The 24,507-nt window shown below is 35.0% G+C and overlaps 1 protein-coding gene across 1 annotated transcript in view; it reads left to right on the top strand.

Annotated features, from left to right (window-relative positions):
• Positions 1 to 265: 265 nt before the first annotated feature.
• LOC144978946 (uncharacterized) overlaps positions 266 to 24,507 on the top strand; it is a 28,860-nt gene continuing 4,618 nt past the window's right edge. Inside the window, exons 1-4 of the mRNA XM_078925565.1 lie at positions 266 to 1,058; positions 4,106 to 4,626; positions 4,876 to 5,179; positions 5,402 to 5,602. Of these exons, the coding sequence (XP_078781691.1) occupies positions 4,288 to 4,626; positions 4,876 to 5,179; positions 5,402 to 5,602 (844 nt within the window). The 5' untranslated portion in view covers positions 266 to 1,058; positions 4,106 to 4,287. The remainder of the gene's footprint in view (positions 1,059 to 4,105; positions 4,627 to 4,875; positions 5,180 to 5,401; positions 5,603 to 24,507) is intronic.

Raw genomic sequence — 24,507 nt, 5'->3', positions numbered from 1 at the left:
ATCAATTAAACAGTTTCTGTAGTAATCTGACGTACTCAGCCAATAATCGTTTCCAAAGACAGAGCAATCATTCTCCATGTAAGAGAGATCATCCTTTGAATAATTGATAAATTTATGTATTTATATAATATGTATTTATCAACTTCACATAAACCGACAAGAAGTAAGTAAAATTTATCGACTAAATTTTATCCTAAATTAGCCAAATACTCTACTCGTCGACTCTTTAAAAAATCGTAATTCATCGTATAATCGGACAATTCGTAAACCAGAAACAAAAACAACGTCGAAATAGGTAAAAAAAACAAACTAACTAACGCAAGCATAATTATACAAAGCGTTTCTCTCCATTTGTAGGTCATAAGATAAATTTGTGTTGCTGGTTTGCTGTGTTTGTTATTTTGTTTGTTAGTTCTTTTTTTTTATATATTTCTTCTTTGTCATTAAAACTAAAACAAAAACTTTCTAAAGATAGGCTTGAGCTGTAAATATTATTGCTTGTTTGATAATCTGTTTTTTTTTTGGTTTTTTTTTTTTTGTTGTTGTTTTTTTTTTGTTTGTTTGTTTATTTAAAACTCATTATACTCATTTTGTTTTCAATATTTTATGGTCCAGACAGAAACCCAGGCAAATATCATAATATATCTGGACCCAAGATACAATTAATGTTACATTTCATAAACCAGTTCCAGCGTGTGTTTTAAAAATAACTACACAGTATAGATACACATCATCGTATCAATCAATAAATTGATGTGTCCGAATTCAAGAACATGTGCAACCAAAATGACATAATTTAGTGAACATTAATTCTATTCATCCTGATGCTTCACTATAATAGTGAACTCAGAGAATAATATGTCACAACTGACAACCGATATCATCAGCCCATATTATTCTGTGATAATAACCAAATATATCAGTGATACAGGCATTATAATGTCTGTTTGTTTCAATCGTTTTCAAACAACTGGACAATCATCTCTGACAAACAGGATAATATAATGGGAACGACCATCGAGCAATCATCCGTCAACATCTTCTACTGATTGAATTGGGTAAGTTAGTTTTTAAAATAATAATATTAATAATAATAATAATAATAATAATAATAATAATAATAATAATAATAATAATAATAATAATAATAATAATAATAATAATAATAATAATAAAATAATAAAATAATAATAATAATAATAATAATAATAATAATAAATAATAATAAAATAATAATAATAACAATAATAATAAAAAATAAAAAAAAAAAATAAAAGAAGAAGAAGAAGAAGAAGAAGAAGAAGAAGAAGAAGAAGAAGAAGAGCTTCTTTATACAGAGCAATATCCACTAAACGTGCTCAAAACGCTTTACAAAGGTTTCCTGGCTGCAGCCACATGTAGGACGAGTCATCAAGTCAGGTAGGCGATATTAACGGCAAGGTACTCATCATACACGTGAGTATGGTGAGAGAATGTGAGTAAAGGGTCTTCTCCAAGGACTCAACTATGCATCGCTCGGACCGGGACTCGAACCCAGGACTTTCCGATCCAAAGGAGAGTGTTATACCACAAGACCTCATAGCCACGATATCCGCGAAATGTGCGCAAACATCATGTCTACTACGTATTTGAAATTGCATGTTGCAAATTGCAAATGGTCTTTCCATTTCATAATTTCATAAATGGTTCGAATGTGCGGCTATGTATTCTTGTGGTATAACACTCGCTTTCGGATCGGAAGGTCCTGGATTCGAGCCTCGCTCGGCGCTTAGTTGAGTCCTTGAAGAAGTCACTTTACTCACATTCTCTCACCGTACTCAGGTGTAAAAAGAGTTCCTGGCCGATAACAGCGTTGTCTCTGTCCGAAAAAAATTAGTAATATTGCCTAACAGGCGTCATGTCTCGTTCTACTTGTTACGAGTTGCTGTTGGTCATGGACACTTTTTAAAGCGCTTTGAGAACGTTTAGTGGATATTGCGCTATATAAAAGCTCAAGTTTTTTATTCCATACATTCCTATATCAAAGGTCAAATATTTCAAACAACTTTAAATACATAACATATACAGAATACACATAGTATACAAAAGCAAATAATATAATAAATTATGGATAGTCATATTGGTATATATAAATATATCTTTGAAAATGTAAAGCGTTTAGGACATGTTGTTTATAGAATGAATGGAGTTGACGTCACTCAGCTCTTTGTTACTGTTTTTAGACCAGCCAGTTAGGTGATTAGTTCTCTTTAAAATATACCAATTTCATTATAAACGTTTAAGATTACAAGTAGATGTTTGTGTTGATAATTTTTATTTGGCTGGTAAATGTTGTGAATATTTTACCTAAACACATATCATCAATAGTTAATAAGCTCTATATAAATGCATTTTTTTTGTTGACGTTCCGAATAACGCATGAACGTAGATTGTTGTTGAAAAGTTTTTATTTTGGAACAATATTTTTTTTTAAAGATAAAGACTGATTCTTAACTTGGAGCGACAATGAATAAATTCATGAATAAATAAATAAACAAATACAAAAATGAATAAATGAGTAAATAAATTAGTGAATGAATAGGTAAATAGATAAATAAATGAACAATTTGACCAACCTCCTCAAAACGGTTTTATGATGCGTAAAACTAGATTTTAAACTGAATTTTTGATATTTTGGAACAAAGAAAGAAGAAAATGTGTTTTTTTTACTTTGATCTTGAATTTTTTTAAAACAAATATTCTGATCAAATTGACATTACACTTTTTTTGTTTTGTTTTTGTCTGGTTCATTTCGACAAAATATCAGTTTGGCGTTGTGGGTGACAAATAGATATATAGATAAATATTAAGTAAATAAATAAATAAATAATTACACATTGTTACTTTGTGTTCCTTGAATTTGAGATAATCGAGTCCTTAAATAGAATATTGGTTGTATAGATAGAAAATCATTCAAACTGCAATGTCAACATAAATCACAAACGTTGTGCAGGATAATGTGAGCGAATCGAGATAAATGATGTTGAATATGAGGGAATACAAAGACTAAAATTGGGCTCGAACTGTGGTTATCCACACTCTTTGTTTGTTTGTTTTTGTTTTTGTTGTTGTAGTTGTTTTTCGGTACTATTTAATCCATCCGACTATATCGCCCCTTTCACTTAAAAAAAAACGAGACTCGTGAAAAATATTCATCAATGAAAATGATTTTGGTTACCATTCATATATAATTTATTACCAACCCCCCCCCTCTCTCTCTCTCTCTCTCTCTCTCTCTCTCTCTCTCTCTCTCTCTCTCTCTCTCTCTCTCTCTCTCTCTTTCTCTCCTCCACACCAATTAATAACAATATTTATATTATTTGAAAACAGTCTTCTCTTACAGTATCGACCCGTTTCGGGTAAGCTGATTTTAGAAACCCGCACATGCCTATAGTTAGACAAAGAACTCGGCTGGAAGATTTTTGTTTTGTTTTTGTATTTTTGAAAATAACGGGTTACCAGAAAAATAGTTTGTGAAATGAAAAGGTCAAAAGATTTCTCTCACATAAAGTTGCTTATTAAAATATTTAATCACTAAAAAGTGCCCCCCCCCCCCCCCCCCGCCATTCAAACGTGACAGCTATCTTGCAAACAAATAAATGGACTTTCTTGATTTTTATCTTACCTATTCTCAAATTTGAGCTAAATTCAATTTTACAACATTGTTTATGTTCCTTTTTTAAAATAAAATAGGTGATAATATTTCCAAAATATTTGTCAAGAAAAATCTGAGAAAAAAAAATAGAAATACCATTGCAACAAAGCAAAGCATTATAAACTCACCCACAAAAACACAAGCATACACACACATACAAATAACTATATAGAACATAAAAAAAATACAACACATCGCTGTCTACCAATACACGGTACACATAATATAACAATAAGCTAATCAACATAATTGATTATTCTTTTTTTTTAACAGATTGTTTTCTATATAATAAGTTTTTTCGTTAAAACATCATTTCAAATCCCATGAAAAAAATTAGAGTTGACCTTTTCAATTTTTAAAAAGACATATTGTGTAATTAATGTACAATTGTTTTATTTTGCCTTCCATCAGATCACGAGGGACTCGAGAAGAAAACTCAGAAATCAATATCACCCTCGGATTATCAACATTACCGTCAGTGGCTCCATCCTGGATTGTCTTAAACTCATCCCATACCAATTTTCATAAGTCAATTTTTTTTCTATAACATATTTTTTTAATATTGAATATTAACGATTACTCAAAATACCAAAATGTTTCCAAACATGATCAACCCTTCGCCACTGTATCAGACAATGTTCAGATCTCCTCTCGCCCACCACTCTGCCATCGTTGGAGGAGGAGGAGGTGGTGGTACATCTCCCTCATCAGCAACATCAGTGTCAACATCAGCAGCATCTGCTTCATTCCTCATGGAAAATCTTCTTCGAGAACGAAATGCAGCGGCAGCAGCAGCAGCAGCTGCAGCGGTCATTATGCCACATCATCACCACCTCCAACATCATCAACACCAACATCCGCACGCTCTTCCGCATTCACAAAATGCAGTGGCGTTGTCTCAGTTGAGCAATTTGGGACTGGGCGTCATGCAAGTGAATAATAATTCTCCTTCTTCGTCTGCAACACCAGCCTCCTCTTCCTCTTCTTCATCGTCTTCCGTACCCTCCTCTTCCTCTTCTTCAGCGTTCATTAGCGGCCACATCTCCCCCAACTCAGGTACATCCTCACCAATAAATAACCATAACAACCAAAACAATAGCAATGCTTTAGAAAGAACATTGATAATGAAAGAACAAATAAATAGCAATGTCAAGTCACAAACTTCCATGACATCACCACAGAATAAGATGACATCATCGGCATCGTCCTCACCCCTTACCCCTCCATCCCCAGTGTCACCTCTAACAAATCATTTGAATCCTTTCATTAAAATGGAAAACGGAGTCATTCTGTTCAGCAAACATCAACAACTTACCAACCATCTCCAAAACCAAATTATGTCAGAGAACGGCAACAACAGACTCACCAGTCCAACACCAGCCAATGGCGATGACGCGACACCAAACCCAAAGCCATTCTTAAAATTTGGCATGAATGCTATTTTGGGAAATGATACTCATCGCAAATCTCCACAGAATGCCACAGGTAATGATTATTTCTAACTATTTATCACAATCATCTTTATTGCATTCAATCTTTGTTTCAAACTATCTTCCACTTGACATGCATTAACAAATCTTGTGGAAAGAACATGTGTGTGATATAGATTAATAGTGTCCTCTTTAGAAGGTAGCAAGCATTTATATATATGACCCGTTCCTTTGCAGCTCTAATGTGATTTTATTTTCTTGCTCTTATCTCATACAGCACCAAGAAATCTGGCTCCCCAGCACAGCATGGCTCCTTTTGCCACATTCCCCCCTTCCCTTCCTCTTCTTCCACCCAGTCATCCTAAAGGGGCGTGTCCATTTCCGGGACACAGTTTGTCATGCGCACTTTGTGGACCTAGACATCCAGCTTTTTACGACAATCCATATCAAGCTATTCTTAGGGCACCTTATTTTGGAGGTAAGTGCTATTTTCAAAGTTTAATCTACAGTAAAGGAAATATATTGGTATGGTTGCACAAATAGGGCGCCAATGGGGGAGTGATGGCATTGCATTATTGGATTCGATTTGACTTCAAATGAAACATTGCGGAGCAACGTGAGTTCGGCAAAAACGGTATAAAATGTGATTTATAAATGACAAATCAGGAAGCAGGCACTGAAGTAAAATAAAAATCTAAAAGGGTGTTATGAAATGGGTGTCGGACACTGTTTCATACAGACTTTTTGGAGCTTTATAAACGAGTACCTGGCCGAAAGCAGCGTTGTCTCTGTCCGAAAAATATTGTAATATCGCCTAACAGGCGTCATTGCCCGTCCTACATGTTAAATGTTGCTGTTGACCAGGGACCCCTTGTAAAGCGCTCCAAGCACGTTTAGTGGATATTGCGCTATATAAAAGCTCAAAGCTAAAATTTAAATCCTCATCGATTGTTAGGAGTCTTTGATTGAGATTCCCCCCCCCCCTCGCCCCCTATCCTTCCACAGACACCTTTCAATCTTTTAATAGTCACACGCAATGTCAGTCTATCTGTGTATAATCCTATTATCCCACTCATCGCGAGTTATAATTTTTACATCCATTCTCTCACATGTGTTTTTTAATGATATATAACCATTCATGTGTCTATTCATCCATCTATTTATCCACATGATGCATCTATTCATTATTCTATCCAATCAAACATACAGCCTTTCACTCCAATGTCTGTCAAACAACTTTTCATCCACATATTAATTGATCCATCCATCCATCCATCCATCCATCCATCCATCCATCCATCCATCCATCCATCCATCTATCCATCCATCCATCCATCCATCCACCCATCCATCCATCCACCCACCCATCCATCCATCCATCCATCTATCCATCCATCCATCCACCTATCCATCCATCCATCCACCCATCAGCTATTTGCTTTTACATTGTGAGAAATCCACTAAATATGCTCAAAAGTCTTTGGAATGAGTCCAGAGCCAACAGCAACACTTATCATTATGTAAGACTAGACATGAGGTTTGTAAGGTGCTCTAACATTTTTAAAAATTCGACAGTGACAACACTTTTACAGGCCAGTTATCAATTTCACACCTGAGTATGGTGAGAGAAACATAAATAAAGAGGTTATACCAAAGTTTCAATTTTACGCTGCCTTCGTCGTGGCCCAAACTCATAACCTACGGGCCACATGCCGAGTGTCACACTGCTTGGCCACAAAGCGCATATTTTACCTTATGAAATATAAATATGTCCCCCATATTATGGCGTACTATAAGAAACACATATGAACCATTGCGCATTGAGCATGGTGGCCAGGCCGTTGACGTGCGCTATTTAATCTTGCATTCAATACCATTTAAGAGAGCAACAGGACCATAAATAGGAACGGTCATAACGGTCAATTTGAAGAGATGGACACTACAATAAATAGTAGTCATATGATAATGGTCAATAAAATGCGATAGTCACAGGTATAAATCTTCATAAAAGTTAAATTACTGTCACTTCATGGTATTATCAGAAAAGGGCATATCCAGTATTATGGTTTGACATTAAATAATGACATAAATGTATCTGGTTTAGCATATAAAATAAAAATGACAATAACTCAAAATAGATAGTCATAATTTGATTCGGTAATTGCATATATATATATATATATATATATATATATAATAGCATATAATATAATATATAGTTATATATATATATATATAAAATATAAATATATTTATATATTATATATAATGAAATGGGCACTGTAAAATAATAAACTCAGATTATACCCAATTCATATTAGTGATGAGTTCTGATAGAAAGCGCAGGGGTAGAATTCTCGCTTCACAAACAATGAGGCTAAGAAACGTGTGTGGAAAGTGGAAAGGGAACAGCGTGTCATTCATGTCATTCTGTCACAAAATGAGTTTGGGTCAATCCGTATCATCATTACTTATTCAAAGTCACTGCCGCTTAGCCGGACAAATGCGGCTATGTGGTCTAGTGGTATGACACTCGCTTTCGGATCGGAAGGTCCTGGGTTCGAGCCTCGCGCTCGGCGCATAGTTGAGTCCTTGGAAAGGGCTCTTTACTCACATTCTTCACTGTGTAAAATAAGTACCTGGCCGTTAACAGCGTTGTCTTTGTCCGAAAAATTGTAATATCGCCAACAGGGTATGTCCCGTCCTACATGTTAAATGTTGCTGTTGACCAGGGACCCCTTGTAAAGCGCTTTGAGCACATTTAGTGGATATTGTGCTATATAAAGCTCAATTATTTTTTTAAATTGTTAAATGTTACTTCATAGATCTATAGATTAAGATGGTTCAACATTGTGCCGTGCTTTGAAAAATAAAAACACGTAGGCCTATTTAAAAATTTGTCCAGAAAATGCATTCTTCAAATAATATTATCAATCGATAAAAATGAACCTCATCATACCAAAAACTCTCAAACCTGAGACTCGATCGATTAAAATGACCATTTCCCCAAAGATCTCAAACATGGGACTTCGTGGGATTTCTAATATGTACTATTAATGAGAGGTTCCAAGAAGTATTCGTGGGATTTCTAATAGGTACTATTAATGAGAGATTCCAAGAAGTCTTCGTGGGATTTCTAATACTATTAAGAGTTCAACGGGATTCTATCATTAATGAGAAGTTCAGAGTCTTCGTGGGATTTCTAATACTATTAATGAGAAGTTCCAAGAAGTCTTCGTGGGATTTCTAATACTATTAATGAGAGGTTCTAAGAAGTCTTCGTGGTATTTCTAATACTATTAATGAGAGGTTCCAAGAAATCTTCGTGGGATTTCTAATACTATTAATGAGAAGTTCCAAGAAGTCTTCGTGGGATTTCTAATACTATTAATGAGAGGTTCCAAGAAGTCTTCGTGGTATTTCTAATACTATTAATGAGAGGTTCCAAGAAATCTTCGTGGGATTTCTAATACTATTAATGAGAAGTTCCAAGAAGTCTTCGTGGGATTTCTAATACTATTAATGAGAGGTTCCAAGAAGTTTCTGAGGAGTCTTGGTTAAATACTATTACAGTTGTGAGGTATCCAATAGATCGTCTGTCGTGTGATGTTTAACTGCTTAAAATGAGAGGTTCCAAGACGTCTTCGTGGGATTTCTAATACTATTAATGAGAGGTTCCAAGACGTCTTCGTGGGATTTCTAATACTAATAATGAGAGGTTCCAAGAAGTTCTGAAGGAGTCTTGGGTTAAATACTTTTACAAGTTGTGGATCATCTTAATAATATATCGATGTAGTATGATGTTTAACTGCTCTGCCCAAAATGAAAAAAGAGCGTATTATCAGTAATGACAGACGATCATATGTAATTAGATAAATAAATAAACAAAAAGAAAAAATAGATAAATTAATAAATATATAAATTTATAAATATGAACAGTAATATAGCGCATTTTTACTGATTTACCAAGCTCATTGCGCCTCAAAATAGTTCATGTATTCTCCCCGACAGGCCATATTATTATGGTATCCCATATCCATACACAATAAATTTACTTCTCAATGTATGAATCGAGTCCATCATTTTTTAATACCTACACATCATTATAATTTCATAAAAGTCATCATTATAAAGATTATAACCAGTGATATTTTTTGTAATATAATATATTATCATCTCGCCCTAAAATGTGGTTTATTTTTATGGGGTCAAATTAACTTTTCTTTGTGTTTCAAAGGAATGATAATATCTCCACCGAATTCTGATGGTATTCGTAACCAAACGCTTATGACCAATAACCCTTTAACAACGAAATACAAATGAAGAGTAAAAGGGAAAAACCACAGATGTCCAGTTTTTAAAAAAATTCGTGACTGCCCCCTTGAGTGATGTTAGGCGTCTAAATTTCCCCTCTACAGAAATAACACCGAACAACAAAATTACAACCATTAAAGAGTTATGGTTGTAGTTTCTATTTATAAAGGGAACGTTTATAGTTAATGCCCTGATATCACTGAAAGAAGGCTGTCACAAACATTACAAAAATGGACAACTGTGGTGTTTCCCTTGTACTCTTCAGATCATTATCATTTTTAATTTGATTCTTTGACAAAATACTTTGTTATTGATTTTGGCCATAAAATTTTGATTTATTCAACTGCCACCAACTTGACAAAACGTCTTAAAGATGAATTAACTCTTAAGAAGCGTCAGGTTTGATATTTGTTGTCTAGTTGACGGCACCTTTTTACTGATCAATATTTCATTTGAAGCAAAAGTTTTATGACTTAAATGAAAAAAAAAGGTTTTATGTCATGGTGGCGCATATTATGATTTTTTTTTTCTCTTCTTTCTTTACTTTTTCCCCTTTTTCTTTCTTTCTTATTTTTTTCCTAAAATACGTCAGTAAGATATGATGATGTCACGTTAGAGTATAATTGAACTGCCGCATGTAAAGAGTTAATTCCCCGTCAGTTTTAAGGCATTTTGAAATGGTATTATTTATGAGATAAATGTCATTTAATAGTCAGTTGCTGTGGCAGGTCGGTAGTATAATCCTGTTGGATATAATAACATTATAACATCGGTCCTCAAAATAATTATCAGACTTTGTGAGGGTCAGTATGTATAATAGTAAAAATAATAATATGTAGATGTCGTGGTTTGTCGATCATCGAGTTGTGCAGTGTCAGTGTCTCTTTTTATGACACGAATATAGCAGCCCTGAACGTGTACGGGAATGAGTGGTGACAAATAATTATTGAACCGATGTAGCAACGGCGTTGAGCCATTCAGTTAACCGTTTTTGTTTTGTTTTGGGGCTTTAAAAAAAAAGTTTTATCTTTTGTTGTTGTTGTTTTGTTTTTTTAAATTTTGGTTGGTTTTGGTTTTCTTTTATTTAGATTAATTGCACAATCTTCGCATGACTCCCGACATATTGGGTCAAATCCCGATCTGCAGACATGACTGAATTAGAATGACAGTAGTCGGGAGTTCCATAGGGAAGGGACAAATCTGCACATACTGTTTTGAAGACCATTAATTAGTCTTTATTCTAAATGCGAATACTTTCTACTAGCGTTATTTATAACTTGTCAGATTTCAGGGGTTTTTTTTTCTCCCTTTTTTGAGATTCCCGGACAGATGCGCTTCTGATTTACCATAAAATTACGATATTATCATCTTATTGCATGACACGTTCCTCTATGATGTCACTACCGATCTGAAACAAATCACTTGTTTTAAATGTTGGTATAGAATACAAAATTTTCACTCCAAATGGCAATCTATTCAAATTGCCCCCAACTTGTCCAAAAAGTTTCCACATTTTGTAAATCTTGACCAAGAATCTTTTACTTTAAATCACGATCGATAAAAATGTGTTTGAATGAAAATACTCACCAATTTCGCCTGCCGAAATAATGGTAATCAATGCACAGATCTACAGTCGTGCATATCACCGTAAGTTTTTATAGTCTGTCAGACAGAATTAATTTTAAAAAAAAACACATATTATGGAGCGGTGTAAAACAAAGTGATCAACTTCATTTAATTCTAAACAACAGTTTTGACGTTAGGATAGAATTGGCCAGGTAAACATATATAATACAATAGTATATGCAAGCAATCAAAAAAAAAAAAAGAAAAGAAAAAAAAGAAGGAACGAAAAGAAGAGAGATAGAGAGAGAGGGAGAGAGAGAGAGAGAGAGAGAGAGAGAGAGAGAGAGAGAGAGAGAGGAGGGGGATAGGGGGAGGGAGGGAGGGAGGGAGGGAGAATAGCGCTTCACCACCTCGACTTCAACTGGTAAAATTTATGAATTATTATAATGTATTCACCCCCCTCGTTTGACAAATGGCAGTGATTTCAACCCCCAAACCGTTGGGCTAAGGGATACACTCCGCAGCTGAGGGGAGCGATATGAAGTAATACGATCTTATAGATTTAATCCTTCTGCTTTATCATGTGCGGTTAGAATTTCCACTGAATTAAGAACTAAATAGAGGGGGAAGGGGGGGGGGGGAGGGGGAGGGTCCTGATAGCTCACTTGGTAAAGCACTGGCTTCACAACCAAGGGGACCAAGCTCGATTCCGAATGCAGTTAAGATTTTTTTTTTTTCCTGACTCCCTATCCACCCAGTAACGATTGGGTTGCTGGATCTATTAACTCTCTCCTTACCAGCCATTTTCAGGATTTTCCTCCAAAACTTCACACACAACTAACACAAAAATATATTTTTTATCACTCAGACATAATAGCATTAAAATTCTTGCGAGACATAATTTCTTTAGCAAAACATGCTCTACAACACACTGTTCATTTTCTTTAAACTTTATGATGTACACAAGAAATTTGAATAAGAAAAATGTTGGTTGTATCGTAACGAATGTGACGATTTTCCTATAGCTGGTAAGGAGAGGGTTTATTGGAAAGTACTTTGCGTCCCACCAAAGGGTATCAAGCAACTATTGCTCTTATCCGTTTCACGGTTGAGAATCCGGCATAAACTCCGATTCCAGGGGCCTAATGGCTCTGAAGAACATTTTTTAAAAAATAAAAAAAATAATAAAATTTGATTGTCAAAAACCCACCTTTATTGAAGATAGTAATATTTATTTCGTGTCTTTACTTTTTAACGTATATTTCTTAGTTCTCAAAAAAAAAAAATTCACTTAAGAGATGTTTCGTTTTGTTTTTGTTTTTTTTTTTTTTTTTTTTTTTTTTTTTTTTGTTTATCTCATTCTTTTGGACATAGACACGATGGATCACATATTAATCAATGATTTAGTTTTCCCTCTCATTTGACCAATTGAGCAGATGACACCCCCCCCCCCCCCCCCCAACCACACACACACACATACACACACACACACACACACACTCACATTCGACCAATTGAGCTATTTATTGATAAGTTTAAGATTCCATTTTCGGTTCCAGATTGTACTACCATTTTGATATGGTTGGTCACATACTATAGCTGTCAATATATAAATGAATGATGGCACTATTATAAGCTAAACCTGAATTTACATTGAAACTATTATGTTCTTAGTGACTTCATACCGTTTCGAAATGATTGGTGCTATTATTATTATTATCATCATCATCATCATCATCATCATCATCATCATCATCATCATCATCATCATCATCATTATTGTTATTATTATTATCATTATTATTATTATTATTATTTATTATTATTATTATTATTATTATTATTATTATAATATTATTTTTATCATCATCATCATCATCATCATCATCATCATCATCATCATCATCATCATCATCATCATCATCATCATCATCATCATCATCACCATCATCATCATCATCATCATCTTCATCATCGTCATCATCATCATCATCATCACCTTTATATTTTGATAAACAAGTGCTATCGTTCCCAAGGTTGCTTGTACTTTTCATTTTTCGGGCTTTCGGTTGCTCTGAAGAGCGCTGACGTTTTAGTCGTTGATTAAATCTAATGACTCCACCAGTCACGACATTTAATACCTACATGATTCTAATTTAGTCTTTTTACTAGGCCGATATTGGTTTTGTTATGGATTCATGTTTAAACAAGTATCATTATCAATCATTGTGGGCCATGATGCTAGTGTACTTTTAGAGTTATTAGGGGCAGCGTGGCTCAGTGGTACGGTCTTTGCTTCGTACCCGAAAGGTACCGAGTTCAATCACCCGCCGCTGCACTGTGTGGCCTTGAGCAAGTCACCTCGCCCTAGCTCCCTTTGCGGCGCTGCTCTGCGGCTGACGCCTGGGTTATTCCAGTCTTCCCTTGGAATAGAATCTAAAGACAAATTTCCCCTTGGGGATGAATAAAGGGAATTTATTTATTTATTTATTTATTATTTTAAGATTACAGTGGTACACGAATAGATGACCATTCAAAAACACATTAATTATTGAAAATGGACAGCCAGGACATAACTTATAGCCATAAATTTTAGAAAAGCTAAGCAATTATCGCATCTTCCCTAAATAAGCATTTCAAGGAGCGTTGAGCACAATAATATCTTGGAAATTAGTTATATTTAAATGAGAATATTTTATTACTTAAGGATTTGCTAAATGTTCGTTTTTCGTAAAATTTCGACGCATAAGGACATGAATGTCATTATACATTTCGAAAAACATGAAAGCAAGCGTTTCTTTTTCAGCGAATTCAACATTGACCACATGTTTTTCTCTTTTATTTTAGAAGCTATTCCTATTATCCTGTCAGGCGTCAATTCCTCTTCTTCTTTTTTTTTTTAAATTGGGTTTGAGGGCGGGGGGGGGGGGTTGTTGTTCAGTTGTTCTCATTAAACCCAGTAAACTGATGATACCTAAAACATAATTTTTCTATTTTTTTTAAATTAAAAAGAAAAACCTTCACCATTTATATTGCGCAATATCCACTTAACCTGTCCAAAAAAAGCGCTTTACAAGACGAAACGCCTATAACTATAAGGTAGTTAATACATTTTTTTTTTCGATAGACACAATTCTGTCAATGTCCATTTGCTAATTTTGCATCTGAGTGCGGTGAGCATTTGTGACTAAGAGTCTTTTCGAAGGACTCAACTTTGCGCCGCTCAAAGCGGGACTCGAAACCGGGACCTACCAGGCGAGTGTCATGTCGCAAGTCCACTAAGCTGCACAAAATTACTTAATTGTTTATAATTATTGATGCTTTTTCATGTCCAAGTGTTAAGAAAATAAACTTAAGTTATATCCTCATTTATTACCATTTATTATAAAACACATAGTAGTACTATTAATTTACAATGAAGCAGGTAGTCCTTTTTTCAGGGCTCAATAGATGAATGTCTAATGAAGTCTACAATAGGCCACGCCCACCATATCATGTGACCGAATCATAGTGCTAATCGACACCCAATTCACCCGTCGGGAACAAGGGAAATTTGAATAAGTAATTTATTTGCATGTCTTTTTAATTTGAATTTCGACATGGTACACATTAGAATTGTTTAGACTCTCTAGCCGGTCTTTAAAAGACTGCAGTATATATACTATACCTTTCAATAGTGCAAGTGCTCAATCTACAACTTACCCGAGCTGTTACTGACTATTTCGTGCGATGGGTTAAAGGAGGGGAGGTAACTAATGCAAAGAATGACTGAAGATTCCTAATCCTCCCCCGCCCTCTTAATTTGCACCTGTGCTTCTAGTCTTGTACAATTCGGAGAACTTGGCTTATCTCGGTATTAGAGTGATTAAATTGATCTACATAATATATTATAAGCTATTCGAGGACTTGGTGACTGAAATGATAGAGTGTCAGACCAAATCGCAAGCGGAAAGGGGTTTGGATCCACTGTGGAGAGAATGTGTTCGGCTGTAGTTAAGTCCCTTGGTTTTGGTGACCCAAAAGAACAATATATAGATAGTATGCAGATGACGTCACTCAGGCCTTTGTTATTGTTTTTGCCATCCGCGTTTGTGAGTTGTTCTCACTAAACTGTATTAACCAGACTATAAAAGTTCATGGTTACACAGAGTTTGTGTGTTGGTCCGTTATACTTCCGGATGGCAATGTTGTGAACTCCTTGGCCAAGCGCATTCTATCTATAGGATCACGGCCACTCCTATGTTGAAAAACGATTCATGTTGGGCAACGTGGCTCAGTGGTACGGTCTTTGTTTCGTGTCCGAAAGGTACCGAGTTCGATCACCCGCCGCCGCGCTGTGTTGGCCTTGAGCAAGCCACCTCGCCCTAGCTCAATTTGCGGCGCTGCACTGCGGCTGACGCCTGGGTTATTCCAGTCTTGCCTTGGGGTACTTCCCTGGTTTACTTTTGCTTAATCGAATGAGAAACAACTACCAGTTTAGACCGACGTATACTCATTTGCAGGTCTAATACTCCTAGAGAAAAATTTCCTCTATGGGATTGATTAAGGATATTTTATTTTATTTTTTTTATCTAAAAACAACAACAACAACAAAACAGAATGACGTCTGTTTTATTCTATCTATGCTACACACTGTTAAATATCCTTGTTCTATTCAACGAGAAAATCTTTGTTTTTCTATAAATCTAATAAAGCAACTTTGATATACTTAACTCACAAGAGATCTCATGTACCACAGGAACGCAATAGAATACTCATGGGAACAAACCTATTCCTATAAATACACAGGAAAGGTTTGATTTATTCCCTACAATAAATTTGATGACTTTCTAAATTAATAAATGGATATAAAATATAGGGAATTGACACTACATAACCGCAATAATAAAGGGTAAATCCCCATCGTCTTCTTCATTCTTTATTGTAAGTATCGTCATCTTTCACGGTGGATAATAATTCTAGAAGAAGAAAACTAAGTGTAGAGATAGATGATCGTGGGAATGTGATTATCTAGTTCAAATATCATTTTTCATTTTATTGGCAACAATAAATTAAAAAAATAAATAGCACTTTGAACTAGAAATTGATATTGTCCCATGATTAAATTGTGTTTTGATGGTATAATACAGCTATCATGGAGTCAGAACCAAGAAAGAAAAATTAATTATAATTTTAGAAACTCACCCCCCCCCCCCCCCTGACTTAATTTGATTATTGATTATATTATCCTATGTAGGAATCGTAAGCCGCTGTATAGTCATATACGTGTCGTTAAGATAACAGTACACAAGTTTTTGAGTTTAGCGTCGTTGTTAGTGTATGCCAGTTTTACAGGTCACAAGTTTATCCTCTTAAGGTCATGAATCAATATAATACTTCGTGTACACGTCGCAATAGATCTATATTGAGTTTGCAACAATCGGCCAGGTCAGATAACTATTTTTTATTACTCGCATATTATTTGAAAAGGAACTATTAGAAAAGCAGTACATTACCATAGCGGTTTACGGTACCTCAACAATTTGGATTATCAGACCCGGAAATGTGTCCGTATAATATTATATATTGTAGACAAATAAATATGAATAGTGTCGTAAAGAATATTATGTATGATGAGTTCAAAAAACAAAATTATATTTGGGATATAATAACGGGTGTAGACTATGCTTATAATTTTATTGACTAAACAAAGAATAATGCGAGATAAACGGATATTTATCACCAGTATCGGATTCTTGTCGGAGAGACCGATTACAAAAGGAATCGTTTTCTCAGTTAATGTTTTCATTTAAGCTCTCGTAGGTTCAAAATGAAAACAAATCCACGCCCACCAAACCACGTGAGAAAATTTACGAAGAAAACCTGGAATTCCCCGATTCCTCGAACGACTACACAAGGGAAATCACTCTAAGTGTTACATTGGGTACTTAAACACGACGTGTTTATGTCCCCTTATAAGGACTTCATTTTTTTCAGCCGAAGAAGGTGCGATGCTGTAGTGTGGTTGTGAATGTGGATTACAAGTATAGAGTTTCAGGAAGGCTATTTACCGAGAGGTGTGCGTTTCAAGCTCTTTATCCGCTCGGTTAAAGCGTTAAAGAGTTTATGGAATTCAAAGAGTTTATGCGTTGAGTTAACCACATCTTAAACCTCGGCTGTATCAGCTATTGAGTTCAGGTTATCACTGTGCGGTGTCCATTTCAACTAGAAGGCTTTGATGCCCCCGGCTTGTTTTGATCAATAAAGAAATGAGTTTCTCACTTGAATTGATGGTTAAAGTTGGCTGCCTGTATGTTAGAGACTGATAACGTGAGATCGCTGACTCCTTACTTTCATTGTGGAGAGACTTTCTATTATTCTCTTGTCCGCTCTATTTTCATGATTTAGGTCAAAGTAGGGGCTTATCTGGTTTGTTTTGTTTTGTTTCTGTTTGATAGATTCGATAACCAACAGGGCTGGATGTTGTTTAAACGTCATTTTATTTGCTAATTGTGACCCTTCGCCTCAAAACGGTATTAAGTCGGGTTGGTTAAGTTGAAAATTGAATTTATAGCCAGATATATCAGACTTGCGTTGAGTTTTTATGTTTTATTGGGGAGAATGGATACCATATTTTAGGGTTCTAGTGCCAACAATTTATATTTTTGACCAGTTTAACATTTATTTCGGCTTTTAAGCATCTGGTTCGTTCCGACATAATACCGTTTTGAGACGATGTGTCACAATTGTTTTTTATATAGACATATTGCGAAAAGATTTTAGGAACTTTATCGAGATCGTCATGAATGAAAATATAACAAATTTGTGAACACCAGAAGGTTAACAAACGACGTTTTGTGTGAAAAATTAAAAATCACAAATCGAACTTTAAGTAAAGATATTTGTTTTGTGACAAATTGCCCTTTTCCTTTCCTCTGATAAATCAGTACAGTTTGGGAAGTACAGCTCCCATTTCACATGACATATTTTTAGGATTGATTCTTACTATAAAATCAAACAACCACAAAAATAAATATTAATACCTAAATAAATATTCTCTCTCTCTCTCTCTCTCTCTCTCTCTCTCTCTCTCTCTCTCTATCTATCTATCTATCTATCTCTCTCTCTCTCTCTCTCTCTATATATATATATATATATATATATATATATATATATATATATATATATATATATATATAAACAATGAGAATTAATCACGAAATTCTCTATATATTAGCCGACTAAGATTCCATAATATCTCTATTTTTTAATATCGTATTTATTGAATAAGCCACGAAACTTAATAATTATTGTTCACACCGGATGGCGCATTCATGGTTATTTGATCATATTATCGCTGATCCGACTCACCACAGTATTGTGTGTTTGTCAATGAAAATGATCGAACTATTATGAGCAGTTACACCTTTATCCGCATACATAAATGACCCGGGTACTAATTGGTATAATAATGGTTGCAATAAAACTCCATAAACACAAATTAACCGCATACTAAAAACGTAATTGGTCGTTGTTACACCTTGCTTGGCGTCCATTTTCCACTCTATCGATCTAATCCACTACAGGCCATAAAGAGTTAATTGACGGGGAATGAAGAGTTATCTTATTGAATTCACGACGACATAGTCGGGCGAGCGTCATTTATGGGTTAACTGGTATTATTTGGATATCGGTATTTAATGGGTTAATTCACATCATATGTCACGGACAGTTACGAGTTAATTTATTATTGTATTCGTTCTGCCGAGTTTAGTGGTTGAGCTTCCTATTGTGGCTATTGGAACGGAATGGACTGGCCGACACAGTGTCGTGGTCAAAGGGCTCTAAACAGCGACCTTTTTTTTTTTCTTTTTTTTTTTTTTGATTCAGAAAAGTGAGTGTTGGTAACAACAAGAGATGAAGTGAGTAGGAAAGTGCCAGAAGACAATAGAGAATAAAAATTTTGGATAGCTCATACGGTAGAGTCACGCTCTCATCGGCCAGGCGGAGTTGTTGTACCAGTAAGGTCGCGGGTTCAAACCCCCATCACCGCCGCGAAAAAAAAGATATATTCTCTATTGTCTTCTGGCAGTTTCCTACTCACTTCATCTATTGACTTTTTGTTTTGCTAGCCTCGGCTCCAGTGTAATAGACGGTTATAAACATTAGCCGTCGGTGGCGGTAACCTCATGAGACACAATAAATATTCTATTATTACTACGCCACAACCACATCATCTCATTCATCTGTGGTGTTTCATTCATCCTGTTTTGTTGATAAAGGGGAAACCGAAACGTTCATTTGATCTGGGGGTTTTTGTAATAAAATTGAAGCTTACATTCAATTTCCCATTATTATTTATTATTGGTGTTGCGATGTTGTTCTTTTAAAAGTTGTTTTGTTTGTTTGTTTGTTTTTGTTTGATTGTCTGTTGTTTCTATTTTTTTTCTTCCTTTTATTATGTTGGTTTCTTTTTTTTTTTTATGGGAGGGAGTTCTTTTTGATCCTCGCTCTTTTTCCATTAATTTTACCACACCGATGGCTAGGGATTCATTTCTGTCTTTCCTGATGATATGTCCAAAGAAGCCGATCTAATCGACGTTCTATTAATATTTTGAAAACTTTCAATTTCTTGTAAGATCTTAGACTAAAACTTCTCTGTTATGTTGTGCTCGGTATAAGATACGCGCTCCATGGAGCTACTTATTTAATTTACCATAATATTGCAAATGAAATAAATAATAATGTGAAATTGAATGTAAGCTTCAATTTAATTTCACTACGCCACTACCACATCATCTCATTCATCTGTGGTGTTTCATTCATCCTGTTTTGTTGATAAAGGGGAAACCCGAAACGTTCATTTGATCTGTTTTTGTAATTAAATCAAGCTTACGTTCAATTTCACATTATTATTTATTTCTTCGAGCTTCGAGCAGCAACATTTACATATTTCAAATGAAATGTTGATTGCATAAAGGGAAAGGGCAATTGACAAATAATAAATGAAGCTAAGAACCTGATCTCTCCACCACCCTTTAAATGAAGAAAAAACCCCAAAAAAATATAATTCAACCTATGTCAAAAAATTAATTTTTAAAAAAATAATAATAATAATAATAATGATCCAAAATTCCTAACCCATTCGTTAATCATCATCTTGGATAATCGCAAATCTAAATCTTTTGAAAAATGATATCAACATCTCTTCAAGCTCAACTGTCACCGCGTCCCATCTCTACTTATCCTTAACGCCTATTGTTGAAACTGCAACTCAAATCCCCCAATACAACCCCGTGCACGTGACGTGAGCCGTCACCGGCGTGCCGAGAAAACATACTTTACTTTTATCCTCTTGTCATAAAAGATTATGATAGGATTTAAGAGCATTATCATCATTTTTATCATTGTTATGTATAGTGATTAATACGATCATTGATATTATCGTTAAAAACCCATTCCATTTGGAGTTCGGTTTTGCTCTAGCTAGCTTGATTTCACATCTTACTGGGTTTTTTTTTTACAACGAAAAAAAAGAGCTTACAGCGGTGCGACTCGGGCTTCATATGAACTCAGCCAGAGAGGCAGTGATATACTGTTATATCATAGATAAATGCTGAAAATAATCAAATTTAGTGACATATTTAAGATAATTAGGTAAAGTGTGTTATTGACGACAGTGGATATCATGTCTGTAAATGACAAAAACTAAAAACTCACCGTTTCTTGTCATTCTGGCTATAAAATCATTTTCTAACATACGGCTTCTCCGACGTGCACTTATTTGCAGGTCTGATAACCCAATTCCTTATGGGCTCATTGTTGCAATGGAAATCTTTTTTTTAAAAATGACCCAAAATATTGTCCATTACCACAATGTTAAACTCGGCCTGCATATATGTATACGCCGATTTATAAATATTATGAAGTAGAATTAAATATAGTTCTTTAAATAAATTCCAAAAAATAAATAAATAAATAAATAGAAATTTTAAAAAATAATGACACTTAATTTTCTCATTTGCTTTCTAAGGGACTTTAAATCTACTTTTTGAAAATTATTGTTTTATTATTTCACTTCAACCGACGTGCATTTATTTGCAGGTCTGATAACCCGATTCCTTTTGGGCTCATTGTTGTAATGGAAATCTCCAAAAAAAAAAAAAAATAACGGTAAATATTGTCCATAACAACAATGTTAAACTAGGCCCATAAGCGGGTTGGTTCGGATGTCAGACCTGCATATAATATATACACGTCGACTTCAACATATAGCCAGTTTGAGGCCGTGAATTATAATTTCATTTTGAAAGGAATTCAATCTCGCAGTTAAAAGGTTAAAAGACGAGCGGAAAAAGGCCCGGATTGTACGGATTGTGGTTCATTTAAAGCACAGTGTCAAATGAAGCGACACCGACGAGCTCATTTATTTCTCACGTACTCTGGAAAAACCCATATTTAAAATTTTGGCCAGAAAACACCAGTCCTTCAAATATCGATCGATTTAAATGACCCTCATCTTGGCAAAAACTCTCAAACCTGGGTTTCGCGAAGTCCCAGGCTTGAGAATTTTTTCCAAGATGAGGGTTATTAAAATCGATTGATAATTGAAGGGCGAGTTTTCTGGCCAAATTTAAAAAATATGGTTTTTTTTTTCAGAGTACGGCAGATTTGAATTGAAATGAAAGAAAAACAGGATAAAATGAGGATAGTGAGACACGAGCAAACGTTAGATTATTCCCACGTCAGAGGTGATATGAATGAACAAAAGGAGATTGAAACAGATGTATATTCTGTCGTGTGCTGACTTTAAAAAAAATAAAAACCTTTTTGGAAATCTTATTTTGGCTAAAAAAAAAAAACAACTTTTATCTCAAATATCGATTGATTAAATTAACCTCAGCTTGTCAAAAAGTATCAGAGCTAAGAATTCGAATCACTTCTTTGAAGTCTCAAGACTGAGAATTTTCCACACGATGAGGGTCAATTTAATCGATCGATATTTGGAGGATGAGTTTTCTGGCCAAAATTTTTTTTTTAATGTGTTGGGGGTTTTTTTTTCTTCATGGTACGGGGTATTGTGATATAACATAAGTAAGAGATTAATACCGGGGGAATGAGGACATTATAAAAAATCATTTGATTTTCATTGATATTGAGTAGGCCTATGTGATAAATAGGGAGATGGGCTAAACCCGTTGACACCTTTAACCAGTTAACTGGCGTACTATTATGGAAAGACGAGTATTTAAAAATTTGGCCAGAAAACTTATCCTTCAAATATCGATCGATTTTTAAATGACCCTCATCTTGTGGAAATTTCTCAAACCTGGGAAATTGCGAGGCTTCAGATTTGGGAGCATTTGCCAAGGTGAGGGTCATTTAAATCGATTGATATTTGAAGGACGAGTTTTCTGGCCAAATTTTTTAATACGTGTTTTTTCCCACGTACGCCAGTTAACTGGGGTCGTAGAAAACAACAGGAACGACCAGCTCTTACTTCAGTCGGAAATCAATCAGATTTTGCGTATTTGTCAGGCTATAGATAGTATGCGCGTGGCTAAGGAGTTCACAACATTGCCATCCGGAAGTATAACGGACCAACACACAAAACTATGTGTAACTATGAACTCTTATAGTCTGATTCATACAGTTAAGTGAGAAGTACTCATAAACGTGGATGGCAGAAACAATAACAAAGACCCGAGTGACGTCATCTTCGTTCTATCTATAACTGGCTACGGTTAAGGACTGAGACATCTCAGTTTCACACACCCTTTCGTGTTTGGGATTCATCCTAGGATTTCCATTGATTAATGCTTTTTTTAAATATGTATCATTACTAGAGCATTAAACTAATAAATAATATGAAATTGAATGTAAGCTTCGATTTTATGACAAGAACAGGTCAAATGAACGTTTCGGGTTTCCCCTTTATCAACAAAACAGGATGAATGAAACACTACAGATGAATGAGATAATGTGATAGTGGCGTTGTTACGATGAATCTGTTCTTGTAATTAAATCGAAGCTTATATTCAATTTCATGTTATTTATTTTTTCGAGCTTCGAACAGCAACATACCGAGCATTAACTAGAGCATTTCTATAACGCACTATACAATAAACGTGTTCAAATCGCTTTATAAGAGGTTCCTGACCAACAGCAACACGTAACATATAAAACGAGACATGACGTCTGTTAGGCGATATTACAATTTTACCCCAACAGAGACAACGCTGTTAACGGCCAGGTAGGCAGTTTACACCTGAGTACGGTGAGAGAATGTGATTAAAAAGCCTTTTCCAATGACTCAGCTATGCGCGGAGCTCGAACCCAGGACCCTCCGATCCTAAAGGGAGTGCCATACCGCAGGACCACTTATCCATACACTTGCAAGCCAAGATCTGGATTCATCGTTGGTCTATTATGGGGCATTTTATTTCCGAGGCGTGACTTTGACGTATTATTGCCATATTGGTATACCTACATTATGTTTTCATCAAACTTTTGCGATTTGTAAGAAACTTTCTATGAATGTTATACATCGTGCTTTTTGAGATTGCAAGTATCTACAAGTCTGTGCTATGTTAAAAGACATCTGGTGAGACTTTAAAAGGATAAGATTATGAACTCAATTTTAGTATCTATTATTTCAGGGGTTGAAGTTATATCCTTTTTAATGTTGTTATGAATTTGTACAGCAATTTGTCTAAATAAGCTCGAAACATTCAAACCAAAGCATTTACAAAAATACAACTTTATTGGCTCAGTTTCTGTTTCTGCAGATCCCTCATCACAGGTTTATGAATTGGTTACAAAATCTCGCCTCCCACAACTTATTTTGTGAAGTGATTTTCGTTTGATATCTAGAGAGAAGTTCATGCCAACTTGGTCCGTTACTTTTTTCCAGATAATATTTCTTTTGAGGCTAACCTCGCCGCCTGTTTGGTGTCATTCTCTTCGTGTTGATGTGGAAAGACTCCATTAAATTTGCAACAAGAGATGAAGTGAGTAGGAAAGTGCCAGAAGACAATAGAGAATAAAAATTTCGCGGCGTCGATGGGGGTTGAGGTCGCGGGTTCAAACCCTCATCACCACCGCGAAAATTGTTATTCTCTATTGTCTTCTGACATTTTCCTATTCACTTCATCTCTTGTTAAAATTCACCCCATTAAATTTACCCAATCTTGTACTTTAGATTTAGCAACCAATACTTAAACCTGTGATGAGTGATCTGCAAAAACAGAGCTGTGCCAGCATTTTTGTTTTATGTGCTTTTGTTGTTGGCTACAGATGAGAATTTGGGCCGAAAACATACCACCTTTTTGCTTATTCTGTTCTTTTTAATATTAATTTTTGAAGTTGTTATTGTCAATTTTGTTCAATATTTATTGTCATACTGATGCTTTATCCAGTCGTAACTTTTTATTTTCGTAAAATAAAAAAAAAATTAATAAAAATCGTTGTAAACAACAGTCTTATCCGTGTGATTATCTTGTTAGCAATATTATCAGGAAACTG

The sequence above is a fragment of the Berghia stephanieae genome, chromosome 8, assembly GCF_034508935.2.
Source record: "Berghia stephanieae isolate SIO BIC M18660-M18661 chromosome 8, UCSD_Bste_1.3, whole genome shotgun sequence".
Lineage (NCBI taxonomy): Eukaryota > Metazoa > Mollusca > Gastropoda > Nudibranchia > Aeolidiidae > Berghia > Berghia stephanieae.
Note: the sequence above shows the minus strand (reverse complement) of the source record. Positions and strands in the feature narration are given on the sequence as shown.